This window comes from Elephas maximus, chromosome 3, assembly GCF_024166365.1.
Source record: "Elephas maximus indicus isolate mEleMax1 chromosome 3, mEleMax1 primary haplotype, whole genome shotgun sequence".
Classification (NCBI taxonomy): domain Eukaryota; kingdom Metazoa; phylum Chordata; class Mammalia; order Proboscidea; family Elephantidae; genus Elephas; species Elephas maximus.
Genome location: NC_064821.1, coordinates 179,367,154 through 179,394,260, shown reverse-complemented (window position 1 = coordinate 179,394,260; position 27,107 = coordinate 179,367,154). Strand labels below are relative to the sequence as shown.

Sequence of the window (27,107 nt, the reverse complement as noted above, 5' to 3'; positions counted from 1 at the left end):
ATTCAGCACAGAAATGTTTGCATACTGTGTTTCCTTTATAAAGGGGCAGAAAGTTAACATTTCCCTTGGTTCAGGATTCAATTCTGAAATAAAATGACGAACCAATCCCAGAGTCTTCATTTTTGCTTCTGTTACACATATTCCTAGAAAGAAGGCACAGTTTTTGATCCTCTGGGTGTGTATTTGGATGTGTGTGCTTGTGTGTGTGTGTGAGAGAGAGAGAATCATACAAGAGTTAAGAAGTAATTATGGCCTGAGAAAAGACTAAAACAATTACATAATTAAAACATTTACTCAACTACTCATGTGCTTTCGCTACAATGTGTTATTAAAAAAAAAATTAGCGGGGTTAAAATTCCAGCTGAGTAAACTAAATGGGTCCCTGCCCATTCAGTACGTTTTGCTAGAGAATAAAAATAATACTTTCATTTCCCTTGAAATATTCTTTATAATTGATTAACACTATAGTTCAGAGTACTGAACCAATTTTTGAAGCTCTTTCTGCCGCCTCGATTGAAAAATCTGTCTCTGCCATTATTTCACATATACTCAAAAAATACAAATATTTTATTCCTGCTGTAAATCATTTTTATGATGATAGAATTCTTTAGAAACATGTAATATATTACAAATATTAAAATTTTAGAATGTTGCGGTATTTTAAGCTTTATTTTATATTCTTTAATATATTATACTTCCAAGTCTAATTTATAATTAGATACCTGAAGTCTTTTTATAATTTCAAATTCTGAGAAGAGATGATGGTCAATGTATTTAATATATTTTTTTTTTTATTTTGTTTTAACAGATCTTGCCACAGTCAGGCTTTAGTGTTAGATTCATTGTGAAACTGATCTACTTTTATTATTTATTTTACTCTGTTTTTATTCACATAGAAAATTGAGAAATTGCTTTAGCTAAGTATAATTTGCTGAATTTCATTTGATGTAAACAAGATGCATATATAAATGCTATCTGAAATACAAAAAATAAATCATGTGACGTCATAATAAAGTAGAAAGGTGAAAAATAAAGATAAATCTTTTAGGGAAACAAAGTAAAGGAACATACCTGTGGCCCAACAACACCCCCTGGTCCAGGAGGGCCAGTCTTGCCTTGAAATCCCTAAGGAACCAAAACATAATTTGTAACAGCTATATATTATGCATGACTTAAATATTAATAAATATCCTATGAGATAATTAAATAAGTCATGCTAAAGAAAATCACCATTCAGCTCACTTATTTCCTTTAAAAAAAAAATATATGAGTAATTCTATTCCAGTTCTCTTTAAAATCCCAAATTTGCCATCTTTTCCATTTCACTTTGTATTTCAATGATTATATTCAAGAATTTTGAAAAAAAAAAATAGGGTGAAGCTGGAGCAAATATGTGTTCTTAGCCCTGTTCCATTGGGCAAACAACATATAGAATGTTAACCTAGAAATGTTTATGAATGAAATAAATTATGATTTTGGCAGTCTCCGAGAGTCCACTAATTCTGTATCCAGAGAAAACCGCATAGCTGGATATCAATGCATTCATCTTTGTTGCGTCCCAACAATCTCATAAAATAAAACAAGATGTAAAAAGAAATGTATAAGAAGAATGTTTCGCATGATGAGTAATCATCTCAGCATTTTATCAGAATGTTTTTCCTTAAAACCCAAAAGAATATATTTACAAATGCACCTTGCAAATAATGCAGTCATTAAAATAAAATCTAGTAGATGTGAGAGATGAGTACATGCTACACAAAGCCTTTGGACATAGCTTCTGCTACCTGCATTACTCTAGGCTCTAGAGTTATTCATTCTGCATCATTGTATTATGATTGGTAAATTTCTTTCTCATGTGAGTTAAGTTGCATTTAACAGTTTAAGAAATAGGTACAAAATACTGAGGGGGGGAACTTCTAAAGAAATGAATTACAGAAAATAGCTTTTGTAAAAGCTTTCACTGTACCATCTAATCAGACTGAAGTAACAAGGTCAGAAAGTAAAGGGCAGAAGCTAGTAGCCCCATTTTTGTCTCTCATCCATCCAGATAACTATGACTGAACTGTTTTTCCACTAAAAAATTTTGTAGCCATTCCACAAAAAATAAAAAAATACAGATTTGTAATTATTGTAATTGATATTATGGGGAAATAAAACCAATTGCTTTTATCATTTAAACCCAGTAATTCTTAAGACCATCAGGGTTCTACTTGAGCTGTTATTACCTGTAGTAAACAACCAATTGATTATGAGTGAAAATATCATAAAATGTATTTAGCATTTAAAAACAAAATCGTAGCATGACAGCTTAATTTTAACTTGTTAGTTTGGAAATTGATAAATTGCTTCTATCTACACATGCATATACACATAGGCACATATGCCTATGTGTGTAGAGTAGATATATCTATCTATCCCTCTCTCTATATGCACATATATAAAATATATATACTATATATTATAGAATATATTTAATCTGAGGGCTAACAGTTCACAGAGTTTAGTTCCACACCCTACTCCCCAGATTATATTATCAATTCTTGTAACCACAATTGCCATGTGTATGCTGATGACCCCTCAATCATTTCTCAACCTCTGATCTGTGCTGAGCACTACAACTCTCAATAAGTGCCTACTGGACATTTTCAATTGTGTATCATGCTCTTTTCTCAAACTTAACATTCTCAAAATTGAGCTTACTGAATGAAGCCATTCTTTTGATTTTCTTCCCTTAGTGCAGTACCTTCTGATTCCAGGGTTTTCCTCAGTCCTCAGACTCAAAATCAGTCATTTACTCATAAAATGGCACCTTAGAAACTCTCATAAATGCATCTTTTTCTCTCTTATCCCACTGGACCTCTCTTAATTCACACTGTAACCATCTCTTTCCTAGACCACTGCAGTGTTTTTCTAAATCAGGTTCACTTGCTCATCCACATAGCCAAAATCACCATCTCACAAAAGAGAATCCAATCAAGTGATTGCTGTATCTGTAACAAAATTCTACACAATCTTCTCCAGTTTGTTTCTCCAATTTTATGTTTTCACTCAAAAATGTGTCCTAAAATTTACCCATGCTGATTTCACCTTTGTCCAAACAAGCACTGCTGTTACTCATACCACATATGCTCCTGTTCCCTCTGCCTTTCCCTCAGTTTTTGATAACCAAGTTCGATACAAAGATGTAAATGCAATTCAGGACTTAATTTTTTTTTTTTTTTTTAGTTATAAGGTTTTTTTTTTTTTTTCTTTCTTAGTAACAGCAAGAATAAGCATACCATACACAGAAACTATTGTAATGAAAATTAGTGATTTAAAAATCAAATGCCTCATTGAGGGAAGTCTGTGGAAAATTTGCAACCCAGGGTTGCATTCATGCATCCTGAGGGGAAAGAAAGAAACTTGGCTGCTAGTACATCTCTGTCAGTGATGGATTTGGGAGGAGACGGAAGTCAACATTTCCCATATGTCTGCTCAGGCAAGACATTCAGAATCTTTGCAAGTATCTAATAAATTTGGCCCAAGAAATCTTGCAAATGAACTACGTAGAGAAAACCTTTTAAACTTCAGCATAGAGTATGTGTGTTCAACATTGCTATGTAATAAAAATAAATGCTATTTAACTGTACAATAAATCAGGGGAAATTATTTTTTTAAGTCCCTGAAAACAGAAATTAGTAGAACTGCCCCATAGGGTTTCTAAGGACCATCTGGTGGATTTGAACTGCCTACTTTTAGATTAGCAGCCAAGCTCTTAACCACTGTGCTACCAGGGCTCTTTTTTATATACTCATAGGTAATAAGAATGCAAATTCCAAAGCACTTAATTATGCTTTTGTGGAGCCCGTACATAGACCAAGAGGCCGTTTTCGAAAAGAACAAGAGGATACTGGGTATTTTAAGATAAAAAAGGTGTGCCCCAGGGTTGTATCCTTTCATCATACTTATTCAATCCGTATCCTGAGTAAATAATCTGAGAAGCTGGGCTATATGAAAAACTTGCCATCAGAATTGGCGGAAGACTCACTAACAACCTGAAATATGCAGGTGACACAACCTTGCTTGCTGAAAGTGAAACTGAAGAACACTAGACACACTAATTGATGACGTTCAAAGACTACAGTCTTTAGTATGGATTACGACTCATAAAAAAAAAATCCTCACAACTGGATCAGTAAGCAATATACTTATAAATGGAGAAAATATTGAAGATGCCAGTCCACAATCAACACCCACAGAAGCAAGTCAAGAAATCAAATGACGCATTACACAGGGCAAATCTGCTGCAAAAGACCTCTTTAAAATGTTAAAAAGCAAAAACGTCACTTTGATGACTAAGGTGTGCCTGACTCAAGCCGTGCTATTTTTAATCACCTCACAAGCATGAAAAAGCTGGACAATGAAAAAGGAAGACCAAAGAATGGATGCATTTGACTTATGGTATGGGCGAAGAATACAGAACATACCACGGACTACCAGAAGAAATCCTTGACAATTTCAATCTTTACCCATTTATCATGATGTTGCTCACTGGTCCAGTTGTGAGGATTTTTGTTTTCTTTATGTTGAGGTGCAATCTATACTGAAGGTTGTGGTCTTCGATCTTCATAAGTAAGTGCTTTAAGTCGTTTTCACTTTCAGCAAGCAAGGTTGTGTCATCTGCATAACATAGGTTGTTAATGAATCTTCCTCCAATCCTGATGCTCCATTCTTCTTCATATAGTCCAGCTTCTCGTGTTATTTGCTCAGCATACAGATTGAATAGGTATGGGGAAAAAATACAACCCTGACGCACACGTTTCTTGACTTTAAACCAACCTGTACCCCTTGTTCTGTCCCAACAACTGCCTCTTGATCTATGTAAAGGTTCTTCATGAGCACAATTAAGTATTCTGGAATTCCCACTCTTCGCAATGTTATCCATAGTTTGTTATGATCCACAGAGTCGAATATCTTTGGATAGTCAATAAAACACAGGTAAACATCCTTCTGGCATTCTCTGCTTTCAGCCAGGATCCATCTGACATCAGCAATGATATCACAGGTTCCACGTCCTCTTCTGAAACCAGCCTGAATTTCTGGCAGTTCCTTGTGGATATACTGCTGCAGCTGTTTTTGAATGATCTTCAGCAAAATTTTGATTGCGTGTGATATTAATGATATTGTTCTATAATGTCCACATTTGGTTGGATCACCTTTCTTGGGAATAGGCATAAATATGGATCTCTTCCAGTCAGTTGGCCAGGAAGCTATCTTCCATGTTTCTTGACATAGACGGGTGAGCACTTCCAGCGGTGCATCTATTTGTTGAAACATCTCAGTTGATATTCCATCAGTTCCTGGAGCCTTGTTTTTCGCCAATGCCTTCAGAGCAGCTTGGACTTCTTCCTTCTGTACCATTGGTTCCTGATCATATGCTACCTCTTGAAATGGTTGAACATCAACTAATTCTTCTTGGTATAATGACTCTGTGTATTCCTTCCATCTTCTTTTGATGCTTCCTGTGTCATTTAATATTTTCCCCATGGGATCCTTCACTATTGCAACTCAAGGCTTGAATTTTTTCTTCAGTTCTTTCAGCTTGAGAAATGCCGAGCATGTTCTTCCCTTTTGGTTTTTTACTTTACTTGGATCCACGATCAACAGCCATGGAAGCAGCAGTCAAGAAATCAAAAGATGCGTTGCATTGGGTAAATCTGCTGCAAAGGACCTCTTCAAAGTGTTGAAGAGCAAAGATGTCACCCTAAGACTGAGGTGCGCCTGATCCAAGCCATGGTATTTTCAATCGCATCATATGCATGTGAAAGCTGGACAATGAATAAGGAAGACCAAAGAAGAATTGATGCCTTTGCATTGTTATGTTGGCGAAGAATGTTGAATATACCATGGACTGCCAAAAGAATGAACAAATCTGTCTTAGAAGAAGTACAGACAGAATGCTCCTTAGAGGCAAGGATGGCGAGACTGTGTCTTACATACTTTGGACATGTTGTCAGGAGGGCTCAGTCCCTGGCAAAGGACATCATGCTTGCCAGACTTCTGGGTCAGTGGAAAAGAGGAAGACACTCAGGGAGGTGGATTGACACAGTGACTGCAACAATAAGCTCAAGCATAACAATGACTGTAAGGATGGCTCAGGAACAGGCAGGGTATCGTTCTGTTGTGCATAGGGTCGCTATGAGTTGGAACCGACTCGACGGCACCTAACAACAACAACCAGAAGAAAAAAAAAAATCTGTCTTGGAAGATGTACCGTCAGAATACTGTTTAAAAGCAAGGATGGCAATATTTCACCTTGCTTAACTTTGGACATGTTATCAGGATGGGCCAATCTCTAGAGAACAGAATCATGCTTGGTAAAAGTAAAAGGCCAGTGGAAAAGAGGAAGACCCTCAACAGGATGGATCGACACACTGGCTACCCCCATTGGTTCAAATATACCTACTATTGTGAGGATGGCACAAGACCTGGCAACTTTTCTTTCTGTTATATGTATGGTTTCTATGAGCTGGAAGGAGTCTTGGTGGCACAGTGGTTAAAGAGGTAGGCTGCTAACCAAAAGGGTGGCAATTTGAATCCACCAGCCGGTTCTTGGAAACCCTATAGGCCAGTTCTACTCTGTCCTCTAGGGGTTGCTATGAGTCAGAATTGACTTTATGGCAATGGGTTTTTGGTATGAATCAGAACCGACTCAATGGCACCTAACAAGATCTGTTGTAGGACCCAACAAAAGTGTAATTCCTATTCTGATAATCTCTAAGGGACTAAATTACTTTCAGCATCAATTCAAGGATTTCTGGATTGGCACAAACCTCAAATATAATAAAAGAATTTTTTCTTTGAAATAAGGTAACACACACATAGTAAAGCATAGTCCCTCTAGATTCTGACTCTTGTACACGGTAATCTCTTGAATGCCAGTCAGTACACAAATTGCAAAAGGAAGGTTCCTTGCTGTAGGGTTAGTCACCTTTGTTCTTAAGAATAGATGAGAAATCAAGAATACAACTTTCCAGAAATAATTCAGATCTTTCTCAATGAAAAAAAATACTAGATGGAAACATCCATTCTAGAATCATAGAATCATAATTAATAGCATATTAACTAATATGCTATTTTTTGTTTAAATTTAAATGTTACATAAAATATGTTCATATATATATAAAATAAGCAGAAGCTTTTTTTTTTTTTCTTAAATTGAAGACTCAAGGGATTTTCTAATAGCAAATCTCTAGGTACTCCTTCCTCAAAAAAAAAAAAAAAATTTTTTTTTTTTTTTGGAAATATTGTATAATTATCCCTAAGAAGTAACACAAGGACTTAGTTAAAATGATTCACCACAAGATTTGAATGAGAATGCATTTGCAGATTTCAGTGTGAATTCTTTCTACAAAATAATATTTTATTGAGATTATGGTGAAAGTTTACAAAGCAAATTAGGTTCCCATTTGACAATTTCCACACAAAGTTTTCAGTGGTATTTGTTTACATTTATCACAATGTGTCATCATTCTCTTTAATTGTGTTCTGTTTGTTCTGTTTCCAGTACTCTGGTTTCCCTGCCGCCTTATCTTCTCATCTTTGCTTCTGAGTAATTGGAGACCATATGGTCTCATAAAATACAGATGGTTTTTAAGTAGAGCACCAATCTAATAGGTAATATATTTTGTGTGCTACTCTGTTATTTTGCTAAGAGGTGATCTCAGGGGGTAAGCTAGGTTCTAGGTTTAAACACTGTCTCAGGACAATAGTTTTAGGGAGTCCTCTGTTCTCTAATGCTCCAGTTTGTCTATTTTTTTTTTTTTAAGAATTTGAGTTCTGCTGCACATTTTCCTCCCATTTTATCTGGGACCATCTATTGCGGCCCTGGTGAGAATGATCAGTGGCAGTGGCTGGGCACCATCTAGTTCTGGTCTCAGGGTAGATGAGGTCATGGCTCATGTAGACTTGTTCCTTCTCTGAGCTTTTGGTTACCTTCTTACTGTTTTGCTACTGGCGAGTGCAGACCAGTATTCGTATCTTACACGGTCACTTGGAAGCTTTTAAGACCCCAGACACTATTTACTTCACTAGGATGTAGATCATGATTTTGGGGAACTGTGTTATATCAGTTGACTGAGTTGTCCCATGAGACTATGGTCCTAAGCTTTCAAATCCAGAAAACCAATATTGGAAGGTGTTTGGTTATGTTTGAGGAGTATCGGTATTTATGTCTTCAATGAACACATGTGCCTGCACTCACATATTTGTATTTAGGCATACCTATAGAGAGTTCTATCTGTTCTCTTCTATATATACACCTATACCTACTCATATACCAATATGCCTATAACCATTCATATGTGCTCGAACACTCGCTTTTACTTTGGTTATGCTGTGTTCACTACATCCACATTCGGTGTTACTTTTCCCATCACCAAAACTAATGAGTCTGTATGATCTAAAGCATACTTTCCTCTCCCCTCTTCTCTTCCTGGTAACCACCAATGAACATTGGTCTCTCTATATGTATCTATTCTTTTCTCTTATAAAAGAGGGATCTTACAATATTTGTCCTTATACGCTTGACGTATTTCACTTAGCATTATGCCTTCCTCCATCCATGTTATATGTTTTGAGGACTCATCACTGTTCTTTATGGTTGTGTAGTATTCCATTGTATGTATGTACTACAATTTGCTTATCCAGTTATCCATTGATGGGCACTTTGGTTATTTCCATTTATTTGTTATTGTGAATAAAGCAGCAATGAACATAGGTGTGCATATGTCTGTTCATGTCATTATTTTTAGGTCTCTTGGGTATATACCTAGAAGCGGGATTGCTGGATCATAGGGTATTTCTATTTCCAGATTTTTGAGAACATGCCATGCCATTTTCCATAGTTGTTGTACCATTTTACAGTCCCACCAGCAGTGGATAAGGGTTCCAGTATCTCCACATCCTCACCAACATTTGTTGTTTTTTTTTTTTCTTATCAGTGCCATTTTAGCTGGGGTAAGATAGTATCTCATTGTAGCATTGATTTACATCTCTCTGTGAACATCTTTTCATATGTTAGCTGTTTGTATGCTCTTTGGTAAAGGTTCTGTCATGTCCTCTGCCCATTTTGTGCCGGGGCTCTTTGTCTCTTTGTTGTTGAGTTGTTGCCATTTTCTATAGATTTTAGAGATTAGACCCTTATTGGATAAGCTGTTTCTGAAGAATTTTTTTCCCAGTCTGTAGGTTGTCCATTTACTCTTTCAATAATCTTTTCATGAGCATAAGTTTTTAATTTTTATGAGGTCCCATTTATCTATTTTGTCTTTTTCTATTGTGCATTTATTGTAATGTTTGTTATCCTATTTTTACAAAAGATTAGTTCCCATAATTTTCTCCCTATGTTGTCTTTCAGAAAATTTATGGATTTAGGTTTAACATTTAGTTTTTGATCCATTTTGAGTTAGTTTTTGTGTATGTTGTGAGGTATGGGTTCTGTTTCATTTTTCTGCAAGTAGATATCCAGCTTTGCCAGCACAATTTATTTAAGAGATTGTTTCTGCCCCCAGTGAACGGTCTTTGACCCCTTGTCAAAAATCAGTTAGTTTTTCATAGATGCGTGGGTTTAATTTTGAGTTCTCAATTCCATTCCATTGGTCTATGTGCCTATCACTGAACCAATATCAGGCTGTTTTGATTACAGTGGCCGTATAGTATGTTTTTTATTGGGGAGTGTGAGGCCTCCTATTTTGTTCTTTTTCTTCAATACTGCTTTGGCTATTCAGGGTTTCTTTTCCTTCCAAAAAAGTTGGTCATTAGTTTTTCCATTTCAGTAAAGAATGTAGTTGGGATTTGTATTGCTATTGCATTTGTATTTACAGATTGCTATATTATATTTTCACTATATTAAGTCTTCCTATCCATAAGCACAGGATGTCTTTCCATTTTTGTAGTTCTCTTTGAGTCTCTTGTAGTAGAGTGTTATTTTTCTTGTTGTCATGGTACTCTGGAAGTCCATAAATCTAATGTTAAGGTTTCTTAATTGAACTCCATCTTTCCATTTGGGTTTGTTCACTTATATTTGTTCTTTTCTCTTATTTCTCTTGAGACTTGGTAAATTCACTTATTTTGTCATCTAGCTCATTTATTCTATTTCTCTCTTTTTTACTCTGCTTTTGAGTGTTTCTCTTGCTTTTTCTAATTCAGTTGCTTTATTCTTCAGTTCCAGTAATTCTCTTTGGTTTTTTTGATGTCTTCAATTTCCTTGTTGAGTCTCTCATTTTGTTTTTCCATTTGTTTCCTGATCTCTGCTAGTTTGTTTTCTGTGTGATTTTTGATTTCTTTAAACACATTTAGCACCACAGTCTGAAATTTTTCAATTTGTTTCATTACTCTGGCCACCATAAGAGAAATTTCCTCTTCTTCATGTTCTGCTCTTGATTGGTCCTTCTAATTTTGCGATTTTGTGTGTTTTACTATTTTTTGTTGAAGTTGGGTTATTTTATTATCCTTTTTTGTCCTTTAAACTTTGTACTCTGGTTTTTGTGGGAAATTTTTCTGATTGGGCTCCCTGGTGGTGCAGTGGCCAAGCACCTGGCTGCCAACCAAAAGGCTGGGGCTCACATCCACCAGCTGTTCCATGAGAGAAAGTAGCAGCAGCCCACCTCCATGAAGACTCACAGCCCTGGAAACCCCATGAGGAAGCTCCACTCTATGAGTTAGAATTGACCCAGTGGCAGTAGGCCTGGTATCTTCTCCTGAGAACCGCTAGAGGGCACTCTTATCCTTAGGTTTTTTTCAGTGCTGATTCAGGAATTCTGGATGCTTGATCTCTGGAATACAATACATGTGTGTGGAAAACGGGAGTTTCAGCTGGACACAGAAGCTTATGTAACCAGTGGAACTCAACTTTCTTGTGGCAAAGTCGGTGGCTCTCTGTATCTTTCCTGCATGGGTGCCCCTTCACAGGCTCTCCTATGGTGGCCCGCTGTGAGCAGCAAGCCAGCAATTTCCTTCTGTGTTGCTTATTCATGCAAAGTATTCCATTTACCCTGATGCCCTTACAGTTCCTTTGGTCTTAGTGCCCATCCATCTTGGCCTTAGCTAGATTCAAAAGCACTCTCTCGCAGTACCATGGTCTCCCTTAGACCTTTTTCAATTGTGTGGCTGTGAACTTCCACAGCCAAACTGCACCACTTAAAAAAATCAGGCTACAGCTTCCTCTATTAGCTCCCTTTCCGTGTTCCCTATTTGGGGTGTTGCTCAACCTTGTCCTAAAATGGCTTCAAAGAGCAAGTGCTTCAGATGTTAGTGGGTAGTTCCTCCCAGCTTCTGTGTCATCCCTACTCCTCCTCTTCCCTGGTTCTGAACTCACCCCAACTCCCCAGCATCTCAGCTGCTGTCTGGAGTTCTGAGATCTCAGTCTGTGCTTGTTTTTATTCATTGTTCAGTGGATTAGTTGGTTGAGGAATAAATGGGAGCAGCCACTCAGTTTGTCACTTTGCCCACCTTCTGTATTCTTCTTTAGAGAGTTTACTTTATGCCCTTCCTGGAGATTCCACGCCCAGGAGGAAAGCTAAACCATTTAATTCTTAGTTCTCATTAAATCATTTTTGATTCTGCTTTTAAGGCTTCTAATCTGACTAAAACTAAGAAGTTGTTAAACTAAGAATTATTACTTGGTAACTTTTTTTTTTTAACCAAAACAGGAAATGGGTTGGTGCTAACAGATTTTTTTCCCCCACAGCAGAAAATTCATCATGTTTTTAGTTGTCACCATGTATTGCAATGCAACCCCAGATATGTCTTCATGCTGGCAGAATGCCCTAAAATGGTTTTAAACTACATGGTCAATGGTTGTGTGGTGGTTTCCTAAGAAATTTGGATCAAATTAATCAATAGTGAAAACAGAGTTGATTCCAAGGAAACATGCCAACCTGTGATGATTCCTGATTAGACTAACAACCCCCTGAGAGAGACAGACACATGGTTTTGTCACAGTGGCAGAATAAATAAAGCAACAAACAAACCCACTACAATTCTTAAACAACATTTGTGCTGCCAGGTAGGAGAGTTTCTCACTCGCCCAAATTGTTGTTCACACATGATAAGTTGTTCAACCTATTTAATAACTTGACATTTGCTTAATATTTTAAAACTTCAAGGAATACTACTTTAAGATTCCTTGAGGTTTTAAAATAAAATTCGATTACATTTTTCCATTTCCATTTTCCTATTTGAGGTGAGAGGATCCATTTATATTACTCCAGACCAGTCTAGCCTTATGGTTCCAATCTCAGCAAATATTCCACCCCTTAGTTCTGGATAGAAGTATTTTATATTATCTGCATGGCTTATTATAAGGTGTTTCCTTTGGAGAGTATAGGTGGGATGAAGTGGGTGGAATGTAACTGTAAACAAAAACCTCAATAAAGCAGTTTCAAAGGGGTCAAGATGACAACTTTGGGAAGGTTCCCAAAAAATAGGTCTTCTCCCTCAGCTCATCCCTAAAGTACTGCTAATGACTAAAAGAACATTTATATCATTTGACATCCGAATTCCTCAAGTATACTAATTTAAGAAAAAACAGGAGTCCTTTTGTGTCTTTATTTATTTACATATTTTAATAAAGTGTTTAATGGAATAAATTCCTCCATTGACCTTAACCATGAAACTGAGCTGTTAAAAATCAAGTAGTGTCTGTGAACTGTTGAAGTATTAAAGACAGAAAATTTCTATCAAGAAGAATGGGGTCACTTACAGTCTCCCCACGTTGTCCAGGGTGACCTGGCAGTCCATCCTTTCCAGGTGGTCCCTGAAATCACAAATATTAAACATCACACTTCACAAATATTTCCTGAATCATTTTATAGCATAAATGTAATATGTTGGACAATGGTGCCATTAAATATAGTGTTTTGATATTCAGTTGCTTTTATATATGGTAATATGCACGTGTCTCCTAAATCTCACTGTACACCTATAACTGAGACCAAGAGAAAATTGTAGAACTCCATGTAAACATTTGACATTTAAAATGATGTGTTTTGTTTGCATCTATCTCTTAGAAAAGTATATCTGTAAAGCTTTGTATTTTCATTTTTGCAAAAAATATTACTTCTTTGGTGTTTGACAAATAAACATTCTCCCTTCTTTTTGTTCGTCTGTTTCTAATTGCCTAAGCACTCTGACTTGGATAACAGAGAAAGATAGTGTCCTCTAGTGGTAAACTGAGCATCTAACAGACAAGAATGTGAAAGAAATACAAACTTTTATAAACACAGTGGCACTTTACCCCTCATCTGCTCCAAGTAAAGGAAACAGTATGCTATGCTCAAAACTAGAATAATCAGGACCAATTTTTTCCCAGTAGGTTTTCTTAAATATACACTAGGAAGCATACACTTACTAATTACTAGAAAGCTAATCTATTATGCTATTGCTTTCTGTAAATTCTGCTGTATTTGTCATATCTGAAGCAATAAATAAAGCAATTAACTAAGTATTTTAAATAAACAACTCTGTGAAGTCCCTATGTTTTAAAAAGATTGTAGAAATAGTTTGTTTTTTTTCAGACTGCCTTATGGATTATTCGTCCTTTTTCAGAAACTGTTAAGTATCAAGTTCAAATACAAAAATATGTTACTCACCCTATTGGACAAATGGGGACAGTTCATCATTTTTAATAACACATTTAGTACAACAGATATAAAAATATATATATATACCCCTCACTAATTACTTCATACATCTATATTGAAATAAAAATTATTTTTATATATAACTGTGAATTGACTGCAAACAAAACTGAGTTCACAGATAGATTTTTTCCACCTGAGTAAGTCTTTTTCTAGGTTGACTGGCATACTTCAAGCGAAAGGCTTCCTGACAGGGCCCAGCACTATCTGTCCTGTTGATCTCATCTGTACACATACACTAGTTGCCATGGGAAATACCAACTCTAGTTTAAAACTACTGTGATATTTCGCAAGATCAATGCTTGCTCAGACACTTGTCCATATATTCTAGGACCACCTCAGGGATCTGGTGCTATCTTCCCAAAAGACCAAAACTAGATTTTTTTTAACTAAGGGCACAAAAATTCTTGAGCATCGCTTAATAATAACACATATACATACACATGGGTTAGATATTAGGTTCCAGAAACATAAGATGTAGCTCTGCGCTCACTTTTGCGGTGAAACACAGAAGTACACAGTTAATTGCTAGTAGATTTCATCTGAGACGAGCACTGGTGGTGCAGCATTAAAGCGATTGGCTGCTAACCAAAAGCTTGGTTTGAGTTTGCCAGTCACTCTGCAGGAGAAGGATGTGGCAGTTTGCTTCTGTAAAGATTAAAAAAAACAGCCTCGGAAACCTACAGGACAGTTCTACTCTGTCCTGTAGGGTCACTATGAGTCAGAATTAACTCAATGGCAGTGGGCTGGGTTTTTTGGGGAATGTTTAGACTTCATCTAGGTTCAATATTCCAAAAGAGTAAATAACCAATTTCTGTGCTTTAACACTATCTTGACACAGATAGGAATAAATGTGCTATCATTTGGGGGCAGCAATAAAAGGTTTACCTAAAAACATACAGGATGACAGTTAAAGGGTAATAAAAACGAATCTGGCTTTCTTTCCGCATACTAAAATTCCTCTCAGATGGTACGTTTTGCTATCAGCACATTATAGTTGCTGATGTTAGAAGTATAGGCTACATTTTGTTGTAAAATGTTATAATCCTTTAAAAGACTGGTCTCAGGCCTAAATGATGTCATCCTGGGATTAATACAACATGATTTTAATGGTTTTCCTAGACAGTCTGAGGGAGCAGTGTTAAAAGACTACAAAAATATTAATGCCATCATCATTTTTCTTGACTTAAGGATGTATTTTGAAAATTAAGCAATTGACTTCAAATCATTTTAATGGCTCTAAACTACTAACCAATAAAATAAAGCAGACTAATTACCAAAGGATTGTATGGCATTTACCTAAAAATAATTTTATTGCTCAATAGAGACTGTCCCTGTGACCTAATTGGTACAGAGCAGTAGAAACAAAATCATCTAAATGAGGGTATGTATATGGCGAGGCAACCTGTGCAAAGACATTTATGAATAAATGTTAGGGATGCTTTTTCACTTCCCACTGGCACTGAGTTTTGACTTTTCCTCTTCTATAAATAGAATGCATCCCACAATAGTCATGCTATAAATCTTAATCACCTTAAGCTAAAATTTTATCTTAAATGGCATGACTATATATCATATTTTTATGCAAATAACATGCACCTTCTATGTTTGCCAACTGTGCCCTCCTTCTGTGAAGTATTTTCATAAGCACCCCATGCTAAATTTTTTATGTTTTTTACAGCAACACGTAAAAAAAAATTGGCACAGCAGTGCTTAAGAAAATAAGTCAGGGTGGAGGGTGTGGTTGGCAAGCAAACTTAGAAGTAGTGTGTTATTTGCATAAAGACATGGTACTTCAAAAATATGCTAACATTGGCATGAGGATAACAGAATCAACACGGGAACATTTCAAGTACTTAATCCATATGCGTGTACCTTTTATGTATGCATATATATAAATATATATAACGGTTTCACTGGAGTTGATTCCAACTCTTGGTGACCTCATGTGTGTCAGAGTAGAACTGTGCTCCACAGGGTTTTCAATGGCTGATTTTTTGGAAGCAGGTCGCCAGGCCCTTCTTCTGAGGTGCTTCTGGGTGGGCTCAAACTGATAATCTCTCAATTGGCAGCCAAGCACATTAATCATTTGACCATCTAGGGACCCCATTATACACACACACACACACACATTTTTATTCCCCTTTTCCTGGTTACAATGAAGATGAACTAACTAGTTTGAAGGAAGAGCTTGGTTTATCCCTTCTTCCCCATTTCTTCTTTATCCATCAAAGAGTTGAAAGCATTTCTTTCATAAACTTTCAGAAAACTGCATGCCAGGGACATGACAGGTACTTTTAGTTTATGCTGTACTGTTTCACTTGTCAGAGAAGCAGAGTCTAAGAACCATTTTATTTAGCAGTGAAAGCAATAGTCCTTAACAGTGTCATGTCTACATACTTCTCAAGTGTAAGCATTTATCATACTGCTAATACCTCTTACAGACATAACACATTCATAATCAATGCTTCAAAACCTATTGAAAACTACAGGAAAGAATGGACTGAAAAAGTCTGTGAAAAAATGGGTCAAATTGCTTTCTTTGACAATAAAATTATACTGCATGATGGAAATTATACTGTGTGATAGAAATTATACTGCATGATAGAAGCAATTCTTGAAAATATTTAGAAATATAAATGGAATAATAATGTTAAGATGGTACAAATCATTGGGTTTTATGCTGCTACACAATGATAATATGCACATGGTACAAATAGTTTCAAAATACTTATGAAAACGCTTATGAAAAAATTCTCAGGTGTATAATGATTATTGGAGCTGTGTTTTCACTTCTCTGTCTGGAAAACTTTGCAGAGATAGATTTAGTATGGCATTTAGAGTACAACTGAGCTAATGGGTGAGCAACATTATACACAGATAGTATCAATACTATATTCTAGCTATTTGCATTGATCCTTTTAACACTGTAATATAAATAATGATATTTTCTTGATATTTTTACAATAATACAAAGTCGTTTAACATTAAAATAATACTCTGTGCACCTTGTCTAAGGAAATCACCACATCAATAAAGTCAGTATTTCAGCTACACAATGAAATCCAATTTATTCACAATAAATCATTTTTTAAAGATGCAAACTAAAGCTACATTTGAAACTTATCAGTGAAACGGGGCTATTCAAAATCAATAAAAACTAGTGAACATACTTACTCGTAAATTATTTTCAAGAGTTTTAAAAATATTATGTAACCAGAAATAACACTTAATAAAACTTTGACATATTGAGATTTTTCTGAACTGTTCCTTTGTGAAACAGTTTATTGGATCAGACTTGGTTAATTATAATTACTCAAAATTGGAAATTTAGGCTATAAAACTTTTGAAAGAGTGGCATATGTTAAAAGACTAAAATAGTATACTCATTCAAGGTATGTGTTGTGGTTTTGTGAAAAATTCAGTTCAAAATCAGTTGAAAAGATTCAGCTTCAAAATGTATTATCAATGTGCTTCTAAATAAAAATATACAGGATGTGAATAAAAATACTAATAATGATTTACTGGAATTTATTTTTATTCCTGTGATGGAAAAACATTACATTCATATAATCATTAACTGAATATCGTAACTACATTCTGATTCCTGAAGAATAGAACATTTTCAAATTATGTTGGTTTTATTTTCCGCCAAAATAATCTAGAACTTTCCTACTGAAAGAATGATCCATGGGCCAGCGGCATTGCATCACCTGGGTATCCGATAGTAACATCAAATCTCAGGAACTACTCAGGCTACTGAATCAAAATCTACATTTTTAACAAGATATCAGGGTGATTTATATGCACTTTAAGTATGGGTAGCATTGTCTAGTCTAGATTAGATCAGTGGTTCAGAATACCTGGAAGTTTATTAAAACATTGATAAGAATCTGATTACGTGTGTGTGTCGGGGGGAAGTTAGGGTAGTAGTGCATTTCTAACACTATTCCAATTGCCGCTGATGCTGTTGGTCCAGGGACCACACCTTGAGAATCAATGTTCTAAACAGGATGATTCTAACTCTTGGAAAAGGAATAGGCTGCAAACAAATGAAAACAATTGAGCATGCCCTAACTATGTCTCCTAAGTAAGTAAAAAAATAAAGATTTACAATTAACTTTGTAAAGATATTTGATGGCAATACCGGCAGTCTCCAGTTATGAACAAGATCTGTTCCTCACTGTGTCTTTAAGTTAAATTTGTAGGTAAGTCTAAACAGGTGCATATGGTTCCTAATTAGCCCTAACCCTGGTGGTGCAGTGGTTAAGAGCTACAGCTGCTAACCAAAAGGTGGGCAGTTCTAATCCACCAGGCACTCCTTGGAATCCCTATGGGGCAGTTCTACTCTGTCCTTCTGGGTCGCTAGGATTCAGATTCCACTCCATGGCAATGAGTGACTGTGATGAAGAATTTGTTGTGAGTAGGGGTTGGTTCAATTGTTTCAGAGGGAGGGAAAATTTATATAACGTTAAAGGGCAAGTATGGTGTCCAAGGAAACCCTGGTGGCAGTGGTTAAGTGCTACCGCTTCTAATCAAAAGTCGGCAGTTTGAACCTACCAGGCCCTCCTTGTAAACTCTACGGGGAATTTCTACTCTCTCTTATAGGGTAGCTATGAGTCGGAATCGACTCAACGGCAACATGTTTTTTTTTTTTTTTTTCACGTTGTCCATAAATCAGATGTTTGTAACCCGGGGACTGCCTGTATTCAAAAGAGTATTACTTCAAATAAAATTTATAAAAAGGAGATGATTCCAAAAGGTTATAAGTACATGTTCAAAGAATAATGCAACACAGAAGCAAAAAAGAGTAAAAAGAAAAAAAAAAAATTAATGTGATATCAGAACAGCAGAGGGTTTTTAGTTTTGTTTTTATCAGTTTGTGTTGAGTCAATTCTGACTCATAGTAACCCCAAGTATGTCAGAGTAGAACTGTGCTCCACAGGGTTTTCAATGGCTGATTTCTCAGAAGCACATCGATCCCAGGTTTTTCTTCCAAGGTGCCTCTGGAGGGACTCAAACCTCTAACATTTTGGTTAACACCATGCTTATTAACTACACTACCCAGGGACTCCAGAGGGGGTTTAGTTAGGAAGCAGTACTTGGAGAAGGATACAATTGAGAATGGAAGATAGAGGGGAAATTCTGAGACACCACGGCTTTAAGGTTTAGTAACAAGTACTAATGCTGTAAATACTATTCATTATAATAGTGCAGTGACAGGGTTGTTCTAGTTTAACATACTTGGAATGAATACTTAATAAGACATGATTAAATTACATTTAGAGATAATTGATGAACTTCATAAACTGAAAATATCTATACTATTTGACATTAAGTTCAATTTTCTGTTTTTTTTAGTGATGATATCAGTATTTTTATCTAAACATTATTTAAAATGAAGGGTATGACTCAAAAATTTTAAAAGACTGAAAAATGAAGAAAGAAAAATAGAAACTATGCCACTTACAGGAGGGCCTTTTGGTCCAGGGAATCCAACTGGGCCCTGTGGTCCTTGAGGACCCTGGAAATAAAGAACAGTGGGAGAAGTTTAAGAATATGCCTTACCAGGTACACATCCATACACTGCAGTTTATTTCTATTGATAAAATACAATGCAGCATACATCTTCTGCACCATAGTGACAGAACCGTGGCAGCAGACAAGATTACTGGTGCTAATCCAAAGCAAAATGGATATTTTTCACACTGTTCATTAGTCAATACTCTTATTGAATAATGCCAATATTCTTAACTCAAGAACACTATAAATATTTAGAATGCTAAAAGTGAACAGAACATATCTTTATCAAGAAGTTCAGCAGTTTTTCTAACATTGGCTAGTAATATTTAAAGAATATTTCAACTCCAAAATTCCAAAAAAGAAAAAGTATTTTTTAATTAATTTTATAAACTTTCTGGCGTTAGTCATACAGAAATAAAGGGAAAGATATAAAAATATGAAACTACCTCAAAAAGACCATCATTTTTAACTCATCACTGTATTTTAAAATAAATTTATTTTTTGCGGATGTCAATATCTAATTTTTCTCACATACAAATTTTTTTTGTAGACAAGATGAAAAGAGTCTTATTGCACAGTTATCCTCATTAACATTCAGTCCAAATATATATTTATAATATTATTCTTGGCTTGATGCTTAATTAACTATATTATTCAACTTCCATATTTACATATCTTTAAAATGCATAATATGCCTTTTTTCAATATCAGTGTTGCTGACAGAACAAATGATTGGTGAAAGATTGTCCTTTATAAACCAAGAATATATTTTAAGAGGAAGAAATGCAAAGTAGAAGATAATATAAATAAAATCTCTTAATATGATTTGGTTAGTATTTATTTCATTTTGCTTTAAATGAAGGTTTACAGTGCAGATTAGTTTCTCATTAAACAAACGAGAGGTCTGAGAGGAGCTGAGAGAGCTGTCCTGCACTGAAGAAGGGAGACGTTGTCCACACACTTCCTGCTCCTGATACTAAGTTGTAGCCTAGTGGTCCTGATCCCAAGTTGTAACCTGTTACTTCCCTAATAAACTCCATAATTGTCAGTATGATCTTGAGTTCTGTGTGGCCATTGCAATGAATTATTGAACCCAGGAGAGAAGTAGAGAGTGCCATGGGAGGGACAGCTGGTGTCAAAATTGGTAAACAGGTTGGAGGGTGAAGGTATTGGAGGGTAGAGGTATGTTTGACCTCCAGCTCATAGGAATCGTCAGCCTTGGGCCGATGATTTTTATTCTTTCTCCTCCCCCTTGTGAAGTTAGAGGAGGTCATATGCCTCCACACCATTGTTTTATAGTAATGTTCATTAAATATGAGTCAAAGCCTTAAAACAACACTAATTAAATGTTTATTCCTGTGTCCTATCTCCCTACCTACCAACATTTGTGTCACAAATAGAAATAGACACAAGTTTTAGTCATTCCTCCTTACTCAAAAAAGAAAAAAAAAAATTTATATATATATATATACACACATACACACTCTTCCTCAGATTTAAGTTCTACATCAGTGTTTTTCTCTTTTTCTAAAAGATCTAAGATAAAATTTGAAAAATAATAAACAAATATATCTTAACATACAACTGCATATTACTGAAAAGTTATTATAAAATATTAAGAAGTGAGGCTAATTTTTTTCACATTAATAAAGATTTTAATATTTAAAACTCTGACAAGAGGATAGCTTTAAAAAAATCTGGCTGCAAAAAATGCTGTTTTGCTAAATAAGCCAAAAAAAGGGCATGCTTGCTCATCTGTATTTAGCTTTATTTTGTATCAATTGAAAATCAATTTACTAACTAGTTTTTCTTTTTACTGGAATAAATGTTTTATCTTGATTTGAATGTATATCGATTGTGATTTAATGGCTACTGATAGCTGGCATTTTACCAGCATAATGCTTCTCTGCCTTGGACAAAATTGATATCAATACGGAAAGCGAGAGGGATGGATGAGAGAGCAAGGGTGTTTTACGCATATTTTTAAAAGATGCTTTGACTTGAGTTTAACAGTTATATTTATACCAATTATATACACTGTTTCTCTCATTTCTAGAATAAAATTAATAATACACAACCAATTAAGCATTTTCTTCAGAGGAGTAAATTAAAGAATATGGAATTTTTAAAAATTTTGACAAGGACTTTGTGGATGACTGTATACGTGTATTTGCAGAGAGATGTACTTTTTCCCATAAATGTAAACACTTGCAAAATATGAATTTTTGTTTTACATTGCATGGCTGTATAATACGTACTCTTTCACCTGGAGGGCCAGGAGGGCCATCACCGCCTGAGGTACCCTAGCAACAGCAAAGGAAAAAGAAAAATTAGATTTGATTCATTCTCACAGAAACCTTTATCTGGGAGAAGGAACTTACAGCAAAGCTCAGAATGGAATAAGTGACAACAATACCTTTGGACCAGGTTTACCAGTGGGGCCTCTTGCACCTCTTGAACCTCGAGGACCCTGTATATGAGGACAAAAGATGAAACTGATTTAGTGCCAAGCAACTCCAAGGCACAGAATCCATTTTTATATTTGAAAAAAATATATATCTTGAATTACTAAATCCAAAATAAAAAACGCTAACCATCATTTTAAATCAAGGCACCCACCGTTGGACCACGCTGACCCCGAGGCCCTGGTTTGCCGGCTACACCCTGCCAAAGAAGTTCAAACAGTTTCAGTATGCAGCCTGTTACGGTAAATTATGGGTCTAATCCTGAGAGATAAGCATTCATGCAAGAACATTTGTATTAGATAGTCCAGGACAATATACTTATATATCATACCCTTGCACCTTTCTCTCCATTAGCACCCGGGAACCCAGGAAATCCAGTGGAACCCTACAATAATAATAATAACAATAAATATAAGGTAATTAACAGTTTCAGTGGCAAGCTATAATTCTTTTGAAACAGTGATTCTGACACAATTGGTAACATTTAAATCAAAAATATAATTTTTCAGCTATCATGCAACCTTGATTCATGTATTTGAAAACATACTTACCATGATATCTGAAATCCTGAAAGCATTGAAAGTATGAATTGATAAAACATATTTTAGTTTTCAACTTTAAAAATAAAATAATTAATCAAGTACTATAATTATCCTATTGGAAATTAGCAATTAAAGGGTATTTTGTGTAAAAATATACTTTTAACTTATAATTCTATCTATTTGTTTCAACTCTAAAGAAAATCCTATTTTTCACAAACATGAAAAATAAAACATTAAAATAGAAATTTTATGAAAAGCTTTTCTGGAATTAACAGTATTGTATTTTTATATTTATCTCTTTTTCAGAAGACATCTGGATATTCAAGTGTGATTAGTTATTATGAAATTTCATGTACTTATTAAAATATTTTACCTGTGTCTTTTCCAAAACCAACATGTATGATTATTTAAACTTTTATCATTCACAAAACATCACAATTTGAATTATAATAAAAATTAAGCAGAATTTTACCTACTTTATTAAAAAAACAACTTTTAGTTAAATATTTTTACACCTTTAAAACTGGATCAATTCATTTAGATGAACACCTTCCCCCACCTTCTCTGTTTGGTGTCTGAACATGGTTAGATTTAGCTAAGTGTCTAAGTCAGGCAGTCCAGCATCAAACTCCTGATTTTGTAATTCTAAAGACGTAAGTTCAATTTATGCTTGTAGTCTATCACATACGCAAGTTGAATGCGTTACTTATTCTCTTTGTAGTTTTTTTCTTCCACAAAATGAGGACAATAATATACATTTTATAGGTTCTTTGAATTTGTGGGTTTTGGAATAAAGGAATGCAGGATATAATAATGATAATGATAAAACCAAAAAACCAAACCCAGTGCCGTCGAGTCGATTCTGACTCATAGCGACCCTATAGGACAGAGTAGGACTGCCCCATAGAGTTTCCAAGGAGGGACTGGAAGATTTGAACTGCCGACCCTTTGGTTAGCAGCCATAGCATTTAGCCACTACGCCACCAGGGTTTTGAATGATCATGATAGACAACAATACATAATGATTGTTTAGCAATGTGATAAGCACATCACAAGCATTATTTCATTTGGCCCACAAATGGTCACATTTTACACGTGGAATATATTATAATCTCTAAGAACCAAATTTCCCCATTCCACCTTGTGCCTGATATTCATCTGCCCAGAGAGTCCTTTGATCATGACTGTAATTGGTTTGCTTTATCATTGTGTCATGAAATAGAGCAAATTAGGGTTCAAATCTTTGCTCTTCAACTTACTATGAGACCCTGGCAAAAAAAGTAAGTAAACTTCTTTTTCACTTTTTCAATTTATGTCACTATATGGACTAAATGAAATAATGTGCAAAATATCTAGCAAAGAGTAACAGACAATTCAACTTTTATACACTTCCCCATACATTAAGGGAGATGTAACAAAGTCTTCTTTGATTTGGTACATTCCTTGCTTTTTCATCCAGTCACCTGCATTGAACTGCCCCTGAAGTAATGCTTCTGCAAGTGATAAATGTCTCCTCTATGTCAGGATCATCTAGGGTGACGGCTGAAAATATGGATTGTCAGCTTCCACTCCAGTCCTACTGGAACAGACTCTCTGGTGGTGGAGTCCAGGCAGCTGCGTGTTTAACGACCTCCCCAGGTGACACACACTGTGAAGCTTGAGAAGCCCTAAAATTGTATTCTTATGAATTTACAGTTAGAATAGACTGTTGAAGACTATTACTGACATGCAGAAGGTAACTATTTGGCCTCATTCCCAATTTGAGGGGAGTCAACATTACATATCTTGCAGCTGGCTAGATGCTACTAATTTATATTTCCTCCACCAGTGCTATTACAGCAGGTCAGAAAAAGTATGTGTAAAACCTTATGGAAGCACTACTAAGCTTCTTTTTTATGACCTATTTCCTAATATATTCTGATTAAGGGCTTTACAGCTCGCATATAATCCACATGGGAACAATTGTTAAGATACAAAATAGCCATGTACTGGGGAAAAAAAGACTCCAAAAATTATGTTTTTGTAGAACTTCAAAGTTTCTTCCCTTTATGGAGACTCAGACTTACATCTGATGGAGTATTACTATATGATTATCCTAAGAATTTGATAGGTGAGAATAATACAATATGGAAATCATTTACTTTTATTAGATTTTATTTGGGAACAAGTCTTCATCTCTGTCCTGAGAAAAATAGATAACCAATCAAATTTATAGACTCCATTTAAACAAAAATTGATCTTATTCATCAATTTTATTTATAACAAACTTATTTTCTTACATAGTTTCTGCTCGAAGACATTGATGGGAAACAGACAAAAGTGCTTAATCCATTAATTAAAAACTTTCTAATATATAGGATATTATTTATCTTTTTCCACATAAACAATTGTCAACAAAATATACAATTCTCATGTAAGTTATCAGCTGTTTTTATATTTAAAAAAAAAGTCCAAAAAGCAAAAGGTGGATGGTGAAATTGGCTTAGTCAATAAATATGAATTGTTCAAAATTATTTTTAATACTATCTTAAATATAAACAAATCTTACCTTAAAATAGATTTTACTTTTTGAAACATCTATTATTTTATACAATACATTGGTAGTGTTTCTTTTGAATACCCATTATGGCTTATATTTCCACTAAGACAGTAGTAAACAAAATATAGTATCTAATTATAGTCCTTAAACTGCTTCAAAGAGATTAGCTGCCAGATTTCACTTTCAGTACAATAAATATTTAAATATATTCAAAATTCATTGGCATCCACATAGGAAAAAATGTGATCTTTGGTGTGTCCATCATTTTTTTGTTTTAGAACTGAGAAACCTAAAAGTTTCTTGATAATGAAAAAAAGTAAAATAATAAAGACAAAAATTTCAGACATTAAGGTTAAAGAGTAAAGAAAATGGTTGATTCCTCTAGGAGGGAACATTTCTCTTTAGTCATTCTGTTTCATTTTGTTAATAAAGATAACTCAAAGATTACTGATCAGAGCACTTAGGAAACATAGAAAAAGACCAGAATATAAAACAAACTCATAAATGAAAACCGTGCTCATTCAAGTAATATTATGACAGTTTTCTATGTTTTTAAGTCAAACAAAACAACACTAAAATTGCAATTCAGATTAGTAAGTAGATCAAGAATTCATAAAATAATTTAAGGGTAGCGTAAGGTCTTGGGTCTAGCAGTGACTGGCTTCTCTTACTTAAAATATTTGTGAAAATGCTTGAGGTTTAAAAGGAAAGTAACTGGGAGAGAGTGCAGTATATTAGGGACAATATTTAATAGGTAAACTTGTCTAATTAGTGTTCTAAATGTGGCCAGAAAAAATTAAATAATGCCTACATTATTTTTAATGCATAAATGACATGAATCTTATTTTGTAAGTGCTCAAAACATATTTACCTTCTACTACACAAGGGACATTACCAGAAAATCAATTTAAAAATTATAAGACAAAATTAAATAAGACTGTTATAGTATCACCGAATAATGATGAGTAAATTTAAGAGCAGTGCATTTCACATTTGTCAGAAGGTAGGACATTTTTTATAGTGAAAAGTATTAATACGTATATGTTTGGTGATATATGAACTAAGAGTGGACTCCATCTACAATGCCTATCATGCCTGAATGTGTCAAACTGAGATAGATAGTTCCATAGATAATCTCATGCACATGTAATTAAAAGAATGGTATAAACTATCCTAATATGAATAACTGGCATTTATACGTTAATTCACTTACCTACGTTAAGGTAACTAGTCAATGCATAAGTGCAGTCTTCACACGTTTTATGATTAGCTTAAGGAAAATTCATGCACTGAGATAAACATGCTTGTTTAAAACCATCTCATTCTAATCAAATCAACAATAAATGTCCATAAAAGTGGCACTCAAGAAATCAAATGACGTATGGCACTGGGTAAATCTACTGCAAAAGACCTGTCTAAGGTTTTAAAAAGCAAAGATGTAACTACGATGTCTAAGCTGCACCTCATCCAAGTCATTGTCTTTTCAACTGCCTCATATCCATTTGAAAGCTGGACAGTGAAAACGAAAGTCAGATAAAGAAATAATGCATTTGAATTGTGGTGTTCGTAAAGAATTCTGAATATACTGTGGGCAGCCAAAAGAACAAACAAATCAGTCTTAGAAGAAATACAACCAGAATGCTCCTTAAAAGAGAGGATGGCAAGAATTTGACTCGCTTACTTTGGACTCATCACCTGGAAAAACCAAGCAATAGGAAAAAAAAAACATCATGTTTAGTAAAGTAGAAAAAAAAAAAAAAAAGTAGAAGGTAACTGGAAATGAAGGAAACCCTCAATGAGATGGACTCAATAGCCACATCAATGGACTCAAACATACACATGGTCATGAAGATTGCACAGGACCAAGCAATGTTTCATTCTTTTACAGCTGGGGGGATGGTCTGCCTATATGTTTTCCACCCAGGCTTCCTAAACAGAGGCCTTGAGCCCAGATCAGCTTCTGATAAGGAGGCTGGAAATAGGGTCTCTCTCTCTGTCCGGTCCCTTCTCCTTGTTGGAGAAGCCTTCCTCCCTTTTTTGGACGCGTGATGACTTTCTTTGTACTCTTGCTCATGTGAGGGTACCAAATGACATTTGGCGAACCCCTCTTCTCTATCTGTTCCCAGTGAGAAGTGAACAGGGTCTCTCCTTTGACATGGCATGAGAGGGGTATGTGTGGAATATCTGCCCTGCACTTGCCATGAGGGGGCACTCATTGACTATGGAAGACCAGTGCCCATAATTGAAGCTGATTTTGCTCTGTCTCCTTACATGAGTAAAGTGTTATCCCATGCACTAGAGTGTGTAGTCTGTGTGTTCTGTGATGATCTTGGACCTTGGCACACCAGTTATATATGGAGTT

The 27,107-nt window shown here is 35.2% G+C and overlaps 1 protein-coding gene across 2 annotated transcripts in view; it reads right to left on the bottom strand.

The window, feature by feature from the left end:
• COL11A1 (collagen type XI alpha 1 chain) overlaps positions 1–27,107 on the bottom strand; it is a 257,545-nt gene that overhangs the window by 91,982 nt on the left and 138,456 nt on the right. For both annotated transcript variants that reach the window (XM_049880227.1, XM_049880228.1), the window contains 7 exons: positions 21,996–22,049; positions 21,819–21,863; positions 21,616–21,669; positions 21,458–21,502; positions 19,147–19,200; positions 12,740–12,793; positions 1,072–1,125 (listed from right to left, as the gene is read on the bottom strand). In XM_049880227.1, coding sequence (XP_049736184.1) covers positions 1,072–1,125; positions 12,740–12,793; positions 19,147–19,200; positions 21,458–21,502; positions 21,616–21,669; positions 21,819–21,863; positions 21,996–22,049 — 360 coding nt within the window. The remainder of the gene's footprint in view (positions 1–1,071; positions 1,126–12,739; positions 12,794–19,146; positions 19,201–21,457; positions 21,503–21,615; positions 21,670–21,818; positions 21,864–21,995; positions 22,050–27,107) is intronic.